The 15,275-nt window shown below is 47.4% G+C and overlaps 1 protein-coding gene across 8 annotated transcripts in view; it reads left to right on the top strand.

Annotated features, from left to right (window-relative positions):
* PIP5K1C (phosphatidylinositol-4-phosphate 5-kinase type 1 gamma) overlaps positions 1-15,275 on the top strand; it is a 593,211-nt gene that overhangs the window by 313,764 nt on the left and 264,172 nt on the right. For 6 of the 8 annotated variants that reach the window (XM_069962587.1, XM_069962586.1, XM_069962585.1 and 3 more), the window contains one exon: positions 5,807-5,983. In XM_069962587.1, coding sequence (XP_069818688.1) covers positions 5,807-5,983 — 177 coding nt within the window. The remainder of the gene's footprint in view (positions 1-5,806; positions 5,984-15,275) is intronic. The other 2 variants (XM_069962589.1, XM_069962584.1) reach the window with 1 other exon arrangement.

Raw genomic sequence — 15,275 nt, 5'->3', positions numbered from 1 at the left:
TAGAGGCTGAAATGGAGGATGGAGGCCATGTCGCAATTACAAAGCCCCTGTGCTGCCAGAACAGTAGAAACCCCTGCACAAGTGACCCCATTCTGGAAACTAAACCCCTCAAGGAATCTAACAAGGTGTGCCGTGAGCATATGGACCCCACTGGTGACTGGCACATATGTAGAACATGTGGTGTGAAATTAAAAAATACAATTTTTTTTTTTCATTTACAAAGCACAAATGTGCCCGTCACCAGGGGGCCATATCCCTGCTGCCCACCTTGTTAGATTCCTTATGGGGTGTACTTTCCAGAATGGGGTCACTTCTGTGGGGTTTCTACTGTCCTGGTAGCACAGGGGCTTAGTAATTGCATCATGGCAAGCCTCTAATGGGAATGGGGGCCATGCCTGTTTAGTTGGGGAAAAGGGACAATTTTTAATTAATTTGGGGGTTTTATGCCAATTTTTACTTTATAAGGTTGAAAAGGACAGGAGTCCATCAAATTCAACCTGTGTTGATCCAGAGGAAGGCAAAAAACCCTCATGAGCCACACAACAGTAGCCTCATCACAGGGAAAAAATTCCTTCCCAACTCCAAAATGGTAATCAGAATAATCCCCGGATCAACATGACCCCTGAAATAGGACTGAGGGAAAACATTTAGAAAATTTAGAACTCCGATGACATGTGGTACGCCTTGAAGCAATCCTGTATGCAGAGGCCGGGGTGATCAGGACAGGTGTCACACTGGAAAATGGTGTCCTTCCTAATCCCCCTATTACGGCACACTCTGCACTTCTTCTGGGGTCTCCTGTTTTCCAGTGTGCGGGACGTCACCTGGAAAATGTTGCCCTGGTGCAATACATCGTCCTTCATATCCAGAAGCGCTGGGTCCGCTTCATGGCTGCTAAATTTTAGGGCTCTAATTACTGCTTCTGATATTTTCTGATCGTGCCACAAGCTACAGTAGCTTGGGCAGCGAGGGACCAGAAGAGGGGGATGCTGGTATAAAAGTTATGCCCGTACAGGTGGTAACCTTTATCCAGCAGTGGGAAGATCAGTTCCCAAACGATCTTCCCACTAACTCCGAGGATGGGGGGGGCATTCTGGGGCCTGGATTCGGGTGTCCCTTCCTTCATACACTCTAATGGTACGTGCACACTGCGGAATGGTGACTGATAACCCCTCGCGCATTCTACAGCTGGCACTTGTTGGTGGACTGATGCGGGCGTGCGTGTCTCCACACGTGTCATAGACTCCATTCTATGCACGGGCGGATTCCGCCTTCTGTCCAAAGAATTAACGTGACGGACAGAGTTTGTAGAATTTCACGCCATCCCGTGATCTCTTATTGGGAAGGTACTGGCGGAAAAGACATGTCTGGTGGGCAGCATACACTACGCTACCCCCAGACACGTCACTGGATGATGAGGAGGATGAATGGAGGAAAAAAGGATCCCCCCATTCATCCTCACTGGCTGTTTTGATGTCGGAGGCAATAATAGCATACTCCTCCGCCGAAAACACCCGATATGGGGATTGGTATATAGGGTATGTAAATGTGTAGTGGTGTAGTGTAAAACTTTATTTCGTGTAGTGTAATGTAGTGTTTCTATGTGCCTTTTTAACATTAAGAAAAAAAAAAAAACCTACGCCAAAAAAGGTGTTGCTGATAAATGCCGCACTTATGCGCGGTACTTAACAGCAGACAGTGGCAGTAGGATATTGAAAAAAAAGCACTACGCCAAAAAGGAGGAGTTGCTGATTAGCAGCGCACTTACATGCGCAGGTGTGTTTTAAAAAAAAGGAAAAAAACTCTCTACTACCCTATAGCTACTGATAATTGTATTATATACACTTTCCAGCTGCTAGGGGGCAGTAGTACACAAAAGCTGGAAAAAGCCAAAGATAGACGAAGGTGGGGCCAAAAAATGCCGAAGATAGACGACGGGCTGGCTGAAAAGGCCAAAGATAGACGACGGGAAGAAGAGGACGACGCGGGACCCGGAAGACACCGCTCCGGACGACAGGATCAGGTGGCTATGGCCAAATACCTGCTCTGAACACCTCGGCTACCTAGCTGAGGTGTTCAGAAAAGGTATTTAACACTTTTTGGGGACATGTATCGCTGCGATCATGGCAATGGGATGTGGCACTGTAGCCACCATTACTTTAAAAAGTAATGGCAGTCGGTACTGTCTCAGACAGCACAGATCGCCATTGCTTTCCGGGTCACTGATGACCCGGAAAGCTGAAGATCGCCGTTATTGGCTGATCTGAATTGATCAGCCAATAGTAGCGATCGTCGGCACGATAATCGTACGTGTAAATGCGGCGAACGATCGAAAAATCATTCATTTTGATCTTTTAACATGTTCATAAATCGTTGTTCGCAAAAAATTCGCCGATCGTTCCGTGTAAACAGTCGTCGCGCGATAGTCCCGCCCTCCGCAGCCCCGCCCGGCCTCCTGCTCGCAGCCTGGCCCCCCGCTCATCCGCAGCCCCCTGCACCGGCTCGATCGCCACCCCTGCCGCCGCTCTGATCGACACCCCCGCTGCCCCGATCCCCTCCGCCGCTCCGATCGCCGCCCCGATCGCCACCCACGCCGCCGCTCCGATCGCCACCGACGCTCCGATCGCCACCCCCACCTGACGCCGCTCCGATCGCCCATGGGAGCCGTTTGAAATTCCCGGCTCCCCTCTTCAGCCAATCAATGCACGGCAGCACTGATTGGCTGAAGAGGGGAGCCGGGAATTTCAAACGGCTCCCCTTCAGCCAATCAGTGCTGCCGTGCATTGATTGGCTGAAGAGGGGAGCCGGGAATTTCAAACGGCTCCCCTTCAGCCAATAAGTGCTGAAGAGGAGCACTGATTGGCTGAAGAGGAGCCGTTTGAAATTCCCGGCTCATCTCTTAAGCCAATCAATGCGCTGAAGATGGGAGTCGGGGATGTCGGAAGACCTGCTGCGCAGAGCAGGTAACGTATGCTCTTGGGCGCGGCGGTGGGGGGCGATCGGAGCGGCGACGGAGGTGGCGATCGGAGCGGCAGGGGTGGCGATCGGAGCGGCGGGGGTGGCAATCGGGGTGGCGCAGGGGGCTGTGGTTGAGCGGGGGGGCGGGCCAGTCTGCGGGCGCACAATCGCAAAGCAATTTTTCCGTACGATATATCGTACCGTCTAAACGCTGATCGTTTTAAAAAAAAAAAATCGTTACTTAGAAATCGTTAATCGTACGATCGGGCCAATAATCGCCTCGTGTAAACTTAGCATTAGCTTTTATGGACATGATAAGGGGTGTTTCTACTCATGCACAGTGCATTCAAGTATTGCAAACTTAACATATGCGTCAGAGTTCCTGGAATAAATCATTGTGAGCGAGAGTTCACATTCTTCTCTCACGCTCTGATCAGCTTCTAATTCAGAGAGCTGTATATATACAGTAGGTGTAGTCCCACAAGTCACGGTGGAGCAGGTAAAATAACATCTCCCAGTCTTATCAGATACCTCCATTGGCAATTTAAAAAAAAAAAATATTACAGCTTTTACAATATGCACAGTTTTTCTAGTATGAATGTCATATTCTATAACAAACGCTATCTTAAAAATGGATATCACTGTAATCGTACCAACCTGACGAATATAATATGTCATATGTAACGTATAGTAAACGGCATCAACTTGTCTTGCTAAAATATTTTGGCACCCCAAGGCCTCTGTGACATGGTATAATGGCTATATAAAAACTGAAATAAAAAAGCCTCCAATATTCACCAGGAGAATAAATATGGATTAAAATAGAATATCTGACAAAAAAATGAAAATTTATAATTTTCCCTTAACTTGCTTAAATTTTTGCGAAACACCTAAAGGGTTAATAAACGTATGAAATGTTACTTTGAATACTTTGAGGGGTGCAGTTTTTACAGTGGAGGGATTTATGGAGGTAACTAAAAAAAAAAAATTAGAATTTGAAATTTTCCAGAAAATTTTAAAAATCGTTGCAAAATTTTGAAGCCCTCTAACATCCTAAGGCTGCGTTCACACTACGTATATTTCAGTCAGTATATGTATATTTCAGTCAGTATTGCAACCAAAACCAGGAGTGGATTAAAAACACAGAAAGGATCTGTTCACACAATGTTGAAATTGAGTGGATGGCCGCCATTTAATGGCAAATATTTGCTGTTATTTTAAAACAACGGCTGTTATATTGAAATAATGTCATTTATTTACTGTTATATGGCGGCCATCCACTCAATTTCAACATTGTGTGAACAGAGCCTTTCTGTGTTTTTAATCCACTCCTGGTTTTGGTTGCAATACTGACTGAAATATACGTAGTGTGAACGTAGCCTAAAAGATAAAAGGACGTTCACCAAATGACATCACCATACAGTAGACATGCTGTAGTGGCATTAATAATTAGTTTATGTGGCATGACTGTTTTCCTCAGAGGGTACAAACACGCAGGGCGGATCCGCAGCGGATTTCTCACTGCAAATTTGCAGCAAAATCCTCTGCGGATCCCTAACCTGTAATTTCTATGAGAAGACATACTCGCAGCGGGATTGACATTCAGCTGCCAGTATGTAAGGAGACCACCCTGTTAACCCCCGCCAGATGGAGCATATATTACTTGCTGCACGCTCCGGCTTGTGGCGGCCTAGATAAAGGTGCCAGGAGCTGGTGAAGGTAGAGGAGTCAGATCCGACAGGGGAAGAGGGAGCCAGTGGCTGCTAGGTGAGTGGTGCAGGGGACAGCAGCACAGAGGATTTCCGTCATTATGATGGGGATTCCCCGCTCTGTGTTCCCCGCAGCAGAGAGAGAAAGGCAGGAGTGGGCGGCTGTGATTTGATGAAATATTGGGTTATTTTAGCAAAACTCCTTAAGGACAGGCTTTTCATTGTTTTGTTTAATATGTTGTGCATTTAAGGTAGTGCATTTGCTCTGTTTCACCTCAGTGTTGTATAGTCAGGTGGCAGGCATTCTATTTTGTATTATTTAACATGAGTTTAAATGTAATAATTCCAGCAAAATTGAGCGTGAGCAGCTATTGGGGAAGAATTGAGGGTGTGGTTTTGCTTGTTCTTCGTTCCCTGCTCGCTCGCCAGCAGCGAGCGGGTAAGTCCTGTAAGTCCGGTCAATTGTCAGATGGTCCAGGCAGCCCATAGGAGATAGCAGTGGTCTGCTGTCGCCACTCCTATTGCATGGGTAGCAGATCGTTGTTGTTCGTCATTCAACGCTTTGAAAGACGTTGAAAGCCAATGATCAGCTGACAATCGTGCATGTCGGCTGATCATTGTCTTTTATTAAGGTCTCTTTATACACAAAGATTATCTGACAGATTTTTGCAGCCAAAGCCAGGAACAGAATATAAACTGAGAACAGGTCATAAAGGAAAGACTGAGATTTCTCTTGTTATTAAATCCAATCCTGGTTTTGGCTGCAAAAATTTGCCAGATAATCTGTGTGTGTAAAGGGACCCTTACACTAAGCAATTATCGGCCGTAATGGCTGATAATCGCTTTGTATAATATGGCCCTAACAGCAGTAGTAACAGCAGGGTAACAGCAGTGATGAAACTTCACCTCCTTTATCTGCAAAGCCAGAGGTATCATAGGAAAGGTGGACAGTACTAAAAAACTATTTCAGTGGGCAAATATGAATCAAGATGGCAGAAATCCTTTTCCTGCCACATCCACCAAAACAGGTGAGCACAATGCACAAATGAGAACCTCTAATAGCCAATGCTGCAGTATATGAGCGAAAAAATGTTTAAAACATTTTAAATCTTTAAATTATCTCTAACGCTACATTATAGTTTTATTTGTTGCAGCGCTGAAGTCCTCTCCATCTAAGAAGGGACGAAGCACTCTACTGGCATCTCGACCTTTGGGACCATCTGCAGCATTCTCTGCAGGACAAATTCCTATAGAACAAGAGGAAGGAAAATATGACCTGCGAGGAGCATGCAGCTATCCTACATTAGAGGATGAAGGTAGGTTGTTAAGGGAATATTCACACGGGCGTCTCGCATAAGAAATCCGCAGCTAATCCGCAGCACACATATTATTCTTATTATTAATATATGTATTGCGGATTAGCTGCAGATTTCTTATGCGAGACGCCCGTGTGAATATACCCTAAAAGTTCTTTGTTATTGTGGACAACTTATTAAAGTGAATCTGTCAGCTGCAGTTCACATTCCAAACTGCTGACATTGTTAGATAGCTGTTAGGTTAAGGTTAGGACATGGTATCTTTCATTTATCTATCTGTACTTCCATACAGGGATGTCTTTTCCATTGGGAAGGGTAGTCAGGTGTCCTGGGGCCCATGGGTCATAGGTAGCCCCCTGGTCACAGTTACAGCTCTGAGCAACCCCAGCTCCTCTTTTCCTGTTTTGGCAAGCCCCGCACGCTGGTAGCGACCCCCAATTAATTTAATCCTAAGTACTGGTTTATAGAAAAGCAAACTTGCTAGTTCAGGCTGGAGGCAGTATATTCTGCATCCAGCCTCTACAGGCCGCTCTTTACCCCCTCCACAAGACCTGATAGTGGGGTGTATAATATACTGGGGCCTGGTTAAGGAAGGGGGGGCAATTTATGGTTTGGTTAAGGGGCAGGGGGGAAAGTTCACAGCTCTTCCCTGGGGCCTATAATGTTAAGACGGCCCTGCTTCCATAACTTAGAGTGGTATTACACAGGCCGACGGGGGCCTGAAAATACCTGTAAACGAGTGCCGATCTGCTACATTACTATTACTATTACACGGCCCGATAATCGTTTAACAAGGGCTGCAGGGACATTGTTACCGATGTCCTTGCAGCCCTTGCTTAAACTATATACATTACCTATCAACGCTCCAGGGCTGCTCCTGCGGTCCGCTTCTCCCTGGGTTCCGTGCGGTCTAGCATCAGAGCCGCCTGTCAGCTGACAGGCCACTCAGCCAATCACAGGCCGGCACTGCCTGTCAGCTGACAGGCCGCTCTAAAGCTAGATCGTGCGGGACCCGGGGAGAAGCGGACCGCAGGAGCAGCCCTGGAGCGTGTATGGGTAATGTATATCGTCAGTCGCCGGCCGTGCACCCCTATTACACGCCGCGATGCGCGGTCGGCGCCCGACGAATATAGGTCAGAACCTATATCAACGATCAGTCGATGATCGTTGTCATCGGCTGATCAATGTATTAATTACTTGGAGCGATAATCGGCCGAATTGGGCCGATTCGAACGATTATCGTTCCGTGTAATAGTACACTTAGGGTCCATTTACACAGAAAGATTATCTGCCAGATTATCTGCCAAAGATTTGAAGCCAGAAACAGACTATAAACAGAGATCAGGTCATAAAGCAAAGCCTGAGATTTCTTCTCTTTTCAAATCCATTCCTGGCTTTGGCTTCAAATCTTTGGCAGATAATCTGTCCATTTCTGTGTAAATGGACCCTTAAAGCCAGCCTTAAAGTGATACTGTCACTCCCTTTCTGTATGAGGACTTCTCACGTCATCGGCATTGAAATGGGCCGGCCTAGAAGTCTAGGCCACACCCCCTCTAGATCAGCTCATTCCAGTTGCCACAGAGGGGGCCTAGGCACCAATGGCGTCACAGAGGTGCGAGGCCCACAGCGCCAATGTGGGTAAGCAGAGTGGCGCAACAGTTGTTAAGCCCGGCCCAGATGGCACAGTCCACCGATGATAAAAAGCATCTTTCACTGGACCAAGCACCAAGAAAACTATTATAAAGTAAGGTATGAAAATTGCAGAATTTAGGCTTTATAGCTGTGTAAAAAAGTTCTCATACAGAAAGAGGGTGACAGTATCACTTTGAAGGAAACCAGTCAGCACAATTGGGCTAATATGGTTCCCAGCAGCACAGTATAGATCTACTGTGTAACTTGCAGAACATACCTGCCGTGACTGCAGCAGTAGCTTTATAAAGGTGGAAAAGAAGTTTAATTATGCCAAGCGAGGCTGGGAGAGGGGTAGCAACTAGTCATGTGGGCTGGGACCCGCCTGTAACTAGTCACTGCTCTCTGCCTGTCAGTGCGTAGTAAGCTGAGCTACTTGGATTTTTTTCAGGCCACAGAAAACCCGGGCTGGAATACGTGGGAGCAGTCATCCCACCCAGCTCTTAAAACTGCTCCAGTGAAAGGCCAGGCCAGATCAGCTGTGCAAACAGCCATACTATTTAACCAAAAGTGTCAGTATCCTAGGGTTACTGACAAAAGCTACCAGTTCACTTCACCAAGGCCAGGCACCTTGGTGACACCTATCGGTTATTTACTATGACACCTTGTACCTTCTCACATACCCCCTCTGTCAAAAGCCAGGGCACCTTCAGCCACCAGACTATGCACCCTTGACAACGCATTTGCATTTCCCTGCATTTTTCCTGGTCTGTGTTCTACCGAAAAGAAGAACTCTTGCAGGGCAAGGAACCAGCAGGTAACCCTGGCATTATTTCCCTTGTGGCTCAGTGGTTAGCACTGTAGGCTTGTAGTGCTGGGGTCCTGGGTTCAAATCCCACCAAGGGCAACATCTGCAAAGAGTTTGTGTATGTTCTCTCTGTGTTTGCGTGAGTTTCCTCCGGGTACTCCCCTTTCCTCCCACACCCAAAACATACAGATAGGTGAATTTAGATTGTGAGCCCTAATGGGGACAGGAAGCAATAATTGGCAAAAACTATGTAAAGTGCTGCGGAATCTGTGTACGCTATACAAATAAAGCAAAAAGCATTTATCTTGCATCCACTTAAGTGGGACATGGTCCGACACTAACCTAAATTTCCTTCCCAATAAATAGTATCTAAGAGAGTCTAATGCCTATTTTATAGCTAAACACTCTTTTTCGATGATGGCATAATTTCTCTCTGCTGGGGACAGTTTTCTGCTGAGGAAAATTACTGGGTGCCCCTCCCCGTTCACTACCTGGGACATCACTGCACCTAAACCAACATCCAATGCATCTGCTTGGACCACAAACTCATGGGAGAAGTCTGGGGCCACCAACACTGGCTGTCTACACAGAGCCTGTTTAGCTCCTGAAAGGCCCTCTCTGCCTCTGGGGACCAATTCACCATGGCCAACTTTGTGCCCTTTGTGAGGTCAACGAGTGGAACTGCTGTCTCTGCAAACTTGGGGACGAACCGCCTGTAGTATCCCACAATCCCCAGAAATGCCCTGACCTGTTTCATTGTGAGTGGGGGGGCCCGTTCTGAACAGCTTCCACTTTATTCAATTGCGGCTTAATTTCTCCTCTCCCAACTATGTAACTTAGTTTCCTCCATCCCTAGGGCACATTTATTTGGGTTTATAGTAAAACCAGCCTTCCTTAAGGCGTCTAAGACAGTCTGAACCTTAATGAGGTGACTTCCCCAGTCATGACTGAAGGTGACAATGTCATCTAAATATGCAGCGGCATACTTCCTATGGGGATGTAGAACATGGTCTATGGCCCTCTGGAAAGTGGCAGGGGCCCTTTGCAACCCAAATGGCATCTGGAGGTACTGAAACAACCCTTCAGGTATGGAGAAAGCAGTCTTCTCCTTAGCTTGTTTGGACAGTGGGATTTGCAATGTTTCCCTTAGTGAGGTCCTGGGTGCTAATGTAGCTGGGCCGCCCTAGTCGTTCCACCAACTCATCTACCCTGGGCATGGGGTAGGCATCCACCATGGATACCTCATTAAGCCTGCGGTAGTCATTACAAAATCTCCTTTTACCATTTGGTTTTGGCACCAACACTATGGGACTGGACCCAGTTTTAACATTCTCTCGACCTCTTTGGCAATGACCTCCCAGCGGGCTTCAGGGATCCTATCAGATTTACTCTTACTTGGGGATCTGTAAGAATCTCATGTTCTATTACACAGGTGCACCCGGGAGTATCCGTGAAGAGATCTTTATTCTTCTGCAGCAGTTCCCTAAAATGTTGTTTTTGGGAGGGGGATAGGGTCTCTGAAATCTTAACTGCCTCAGAGGTTGTCTCTGGTTATGTCACCAGGCAAGAAAGTTCAGGGGGGTCTCTCTCCTTCCACGGTTTTATCAGGTTAATGTGGTAGATCTGAAAGGGCTTCCTCTTTCCTGGTTCATGGACCTTATTGTTGACCTCAACCACCTTCTCCACTATCTCGTAGGGACCCTGCCACTTGGCTAGGAACTTGCTCTCCACAGAGGGGACTAACACTAGTACACAATCTCCTGGATTAAACTGTCTCAGACGAGCAGACCTATTATAGACCCTGGTCTGTGCCTCTTGAGCTTGCAGAAGATGCTCTTTTACAGTGGGCATCACCTTGGAGATCCTCTCTGCATTTGGGCTACATGCTCTACCACACTTTTGTAGGGCGTTATTGTCACTTTGACAGGTCTCCTTTGCCACATCTAAGAGACCCCTGGGGTGCCTGCCATACAATTTAAAGGGGCAGAACCCTGTAGAGAATTGGGGCACTTCTCTAATTGAGAACAGCAGGTATGGTAAAAGATAATCCCAGTCCCGCCCATCCTTCTCCCCTACTTTCTTCAGCATGGCCTTCAGGGTCTTATTAAAATGTTCAACAAGGCCATCTGTTTGTGGGTGATAGACCGATGTGCGCAATTGAGTGACTTTCAATACCTTGCGCAATTCCTTCATCACCTTAGACATGAACGGAGTTCCCTGGTCTGTTAAGATCTCTTTGGGAATGCCCATTCGGGAGAAGACATGGAATAACTCCCTGGTGATGTTTCTGGATGTGGGACTTCTTAGGTGGACAGTCTCAGGGTACCGGGTGGCATAGTCTACAATTATGAGAATATATTGATGCCCCCTAGCTGACTTTATCAACGGCCCTACCAGATCCATTCCTATCCTCTCAAAGGGAACCTCAATAATTGGTAATGGGACCAGAGGACTACGAAAATGGGCTACCGGGGAATTGACCTGGCAGACAGGACAAGATTGACAAATCTCTCGGTAACATCCTGGCCAATAGAAACGCTGTAGAACTCTCTCGAGCGATTTACCTGCCCCTAGGTGACCACCCAACACATGTGAGCAGGCCATATCCATTCCCATATTCCTATATGGTTCTGGCACCAGTAGCTGCTCCACCACCTTGTCTCTTATTTTGGTCACCCGATATAACGGGTCCCTATTCATGTTAAAGTGTGGATACTGGTCGTCTGCCCCAGGCTGGGGAACCCCATTAAGGACCACAACATTCTCTAGGATGCCTTTCAGGGTCAAATCTCTAAGTTGGGCTGTAACAAAATTTCCCCAGGACACCATCACCATCACCATGTCAGGGACATTATCCTTTGAGGTTGCCTCATTTTCCCCTACTAGGACAGTCCTCGGGAACTCCGGGTTTACCTCCTGTCCCCGACCCTTCAGGTTGTCTGAACCCCATGGACGATTTGGCATAGTGGCCTTTTCCCACGGGTCCCAGAACAGGGGACAGTCACAACCAATAATAGCTTCATGCAACTGTTTTTTAACCAATCCCACATTATGTGACAGGGTACCCCAGTCTGTCTTCAGAACCACTCGTGCCACTGGATACACCTTGGTGTCCCCATGGATACACGTGACCCCCAGATTTTTCCCAGGGAGCAGCACATGAGGGAGAGAGGCTGAGATGAGTGTGACCAGGCTCCCTGAATCCAATAGTCCCGTGGCAAGAGTGCCATTAACAGTCAGTGTACACATTGGGGGTCCCTCTCCATTGGTGGGAACAGCGCTGTATGCTGGGTGTGCAAAGAGGGAACTGCGGCGGCCTGCAGAGCAGTCCATTGGCTCTGTTGTGAGTGGACACTGGGCTGCCATATGACGTGGACCCCGACATCTCCAGCATCTCCCGAGAAGACCCTTTGGTTACGGGTTCCGCCCCTCCCTTAGTCTTGGGACAACCCTCTCGAAAGGATTTTGGGCCAGGTAACTTACTGTCCCTCTGGGCTCCCCAGTAGAGACACTTACTCCCCTCCCCTCAGGGATTTCTCCACAGTGTGAAACCTCTCCACCAGTCCCACCAGGTCATCTGCAGTCTGGGGGTCACCCTGTGCAACCCAGCACTGGATAGGTCGGGGAAGAGAGTGCATGAACCTATCCATCACCACATGCTCCACCATTTGGGCTGGGGAACATAGCTCTGACTGCAACCACTTCTAAACTAAACGTAACAGGTCAAATAGCTGGGATCTCTGAGGTTTGCCCATGTGATAGGCCCAGTGGTGTTCCCTCTGAGCCCTGACAGCCAATATGACACAGAGCCGTGCCAAGATCTTGGCTTTCAACTTGGGGTACTCTTTAGCGTCCTGCAAAGTCAAATCATAATAAGCCTTTTGGGGCTCCCTGGTTAAATATGGGGGCAGGACTTCAGCTCGCTGATCCGGTGACAGATTTTCCCGGTCAGCCACCCTCTCAAACATGGTAAGGAAAGCCTCAATGTCATCCTCTGGTGTCATCTTCTGTAGAGCTTCCCTCACAGTCCTTCTGACTTGATTTCCCTTATCCAGCACAGTTCCGGGTGGATTTTCCCACACACGGATGGCATCTGACAGCACAGCCATCTGCTGGATGAACAGTTTATTAGTCTCCTGCTGGGCCTGCATTGCCTCTGTATGTGCCCTCTGTTGCTGAGCACTTGTTCTGCTGTTGTTGGAGGTTTGCTTGCATAAGCTGTTTGATCACCACCTCCATGGCTGCTGGTGTGGTCTAGCTCTGTACTGCAGCCTTGACCCAGGACATACAGAAAGTTCACAGGATTACTGCCCACATCTAAAACATCATATGTGGGGATTAGTTCAAGTGGTGATTGAAAAGTCTTTCTCCATATGCAGTTTAGCCAAACAGCAGTCCTTTTATTTCCAGGTGCAGTAGAACTAAAACAACAATGGCTTGACTTCAGCAAAACAGAATATAAAGTCCAAGTGGATGTCACAAAAACTTACAGGTCCTTTTCAGTTGCACGTTCCCAGCTGACACACTCTGCTGCAAGTCCAACAAACTCCAGAGTTGGAACCACACCCCTAGCTCTGCTGAGCTACTTGAATTTTATCAGGCCACAGAAAACCCGGCCTGGAATACGTGGGAGCAGTCATCCCACCCAGCTCTAAGACTGCTCCAGTGAAAGGCCAGCCCGGATCAGCTGTGCAAACAGCCATACTATTTAAAGGGGAACTCCAGGTAGAGGTTAAGAAATGAAACTTCTGCAGAAGCATATAGCATTACTTACCTATCTATCCCAGTTTTGAAACTACCAAAAATCAATTTGTTTGGGGGGGGGGGGGTTGTTCTGTATGTGTTTCTGTCCTTCCTGGTTGAGCAGTTCCCAGGGTGCAGTGCTTTCTCTCAGCTGTTCATCACAGTCCCCCACCCATCACAATTAGTAAAATTAGTGCAGCACCTGCTTCTGGACGGTCAGAGATGGTGAATCACTTAGCGGTTCGGGGGATCCAGCCAAGCCTCCTGTGACATCACGCCCTGCCCCCTGTCTGCACCATCCGCGAACACACACAATGTGAGACAGAGGCATAGAATATTTGTCTCCTAAGGTGGGAGAGCAGTGGGAGCAGGAGACAACGTGAATTGGCACAGAGACCATTTTTCTTCACTTCCTGGATTTGTATCAGCTACCAGTGTGGTACTTTTAATAGAATTTTTTTTTCCTTATGTGGAGTTCCCCTTTAACCAAAAGTTAATGACAAAAGCTACCAGCTCACTTCACCGAGGCTAGGCACCTCGGCGACACATATCTGTCATCTACTGTAACACCTTGTACCTTCTCACATCGCTTAGATGCCGCCCCTCTCCTGAGCTTGTGCAGCATAATAAAACATCTATTTCCCCGGCTGTTATGTTCTGTGAGCTGCACAGTAGATCTATACTGTGCTGCTGTGAACCATAACAGCAAAATCTATTGGTACCTTGATTGCGCATATGCAACTTTTTGATCGTTTTATTTAAAATTTTTCTGGATTTGATGCAACCAAAAATGCGCAATTTTGCACTTTGGAATTGTTTTGCGCTGACGCTGTTTACAGTGAGGGATCATGAATTAAATACATTAATATTTCGGGCAATTATGCATGCGGCGATACCAAACATGTTTGTTTATTTATTTATTTATTTATTTTTATAAAATGGGAAAAGGGGGGTGATTTGGACTTTTATTAGGGGAGGGGATTTTTTATTAATAAAACACTTAATTTTTTTTTTTTTTACATACAGTAATTAGAAGGACTTTTATATACACAGCACTGATCTCCCATTGAGATCAATGCTGTGTATATAACAGAGCACCGATCCATCAGATCGGAGCTCTATTATAATGGTCTACATGGATTGCCGAGCCGGGATCAGCGTCATTCCGACGCTGAGCCCCAGCCGGCTCATTAGAACGGGTCTCCCCTCCGCAATCACATCGCGGGGGGGAGATCTCCCACTAGACAACAGGGAGAGGGGGCACAGTTACTATGCAAATGCAGCTGTCAGCTTTGACAGCTGCATTTGAATGGTTAATTAGCCGGCCGCGGTGATCGGCCCACGCCGGCTAATACCCGTGGTCCCTGGCTGCACATAGCAACCAGGGACCGCAGGCTGCAAAGAGGGCTCACGCCGGGAGCCCTCTCTGATCCCCCTTAACGGCTGCATGACGGGTATACCCGTCATGCGTGGTTAAGGGGTTAAGGATGTCATAATTGAGTCATCCAGGGGCGGGCACGGTGCTTGAGCACATACCTTTTTTTTCTTCAGTAGGGTCGTTGGTGCCCTTAAAATGTACTGGCTCTGATAGAATGGCAAGCCAGAATGTGCCACCATCTTTATTGCCGTCTGGCTAAATGCTGTCGGTCATACAGCTGGTGATCTCTCAGTATCCATGAATCTCAGCGACCTAGCCCTTCGTCCAGCTTCTGTTGTTGTTTAAGTCCTGTAATTTAAGTAAAGCTGTGGCCACCTTAACACCAAAAATTGTGTTATGTGCCTATATTTTCCATCAACTGTCGGTGGTCCCATACACCATGGACTGATTGCCAAATCCACTGCAAGCGACTGGTTTGGCTGCCATAAGTCTAAAGTGTATAACTACCTTCATGCTGTCAAAAATAAATATCATGTCTGAGACTTATTCCTTTCTCCACCACCTCCTGCAGGAGACGAAGACCATATGAGCTCCATCTCACATTGAGTTTGTTTGCCGAGCAGACTGAGGATGCAGACTTGACATGGAGTAGAAAGAGGGTGGGTTGTGGACGGAAAGGGGTTTAACATTGATGCAAGGCCCTAAAAGGGGCGGAGCATTGTGGAGGGACAGGG

Source organism: Dendropsophus ebraccatus, chromosome 3 (assembly GCF_027789765.1).
Source record: "Dendropsophus ebraccatus isolate aDenEbr1 chromosome 3, aDenEbr1.pat, whole genome shotgun sequence".
Classification (NCBI taxonomy): Eukaryota; Metazoa; Chordata; class Amphibia; order Anura; family Hylidae; genus Dendropsophus; species Dendropsophus ebraccatus.
Note: the sequence above shows the minus strand (reverse complement) of the source record. Positions and strands in the feature narration are given on the sequence as shown.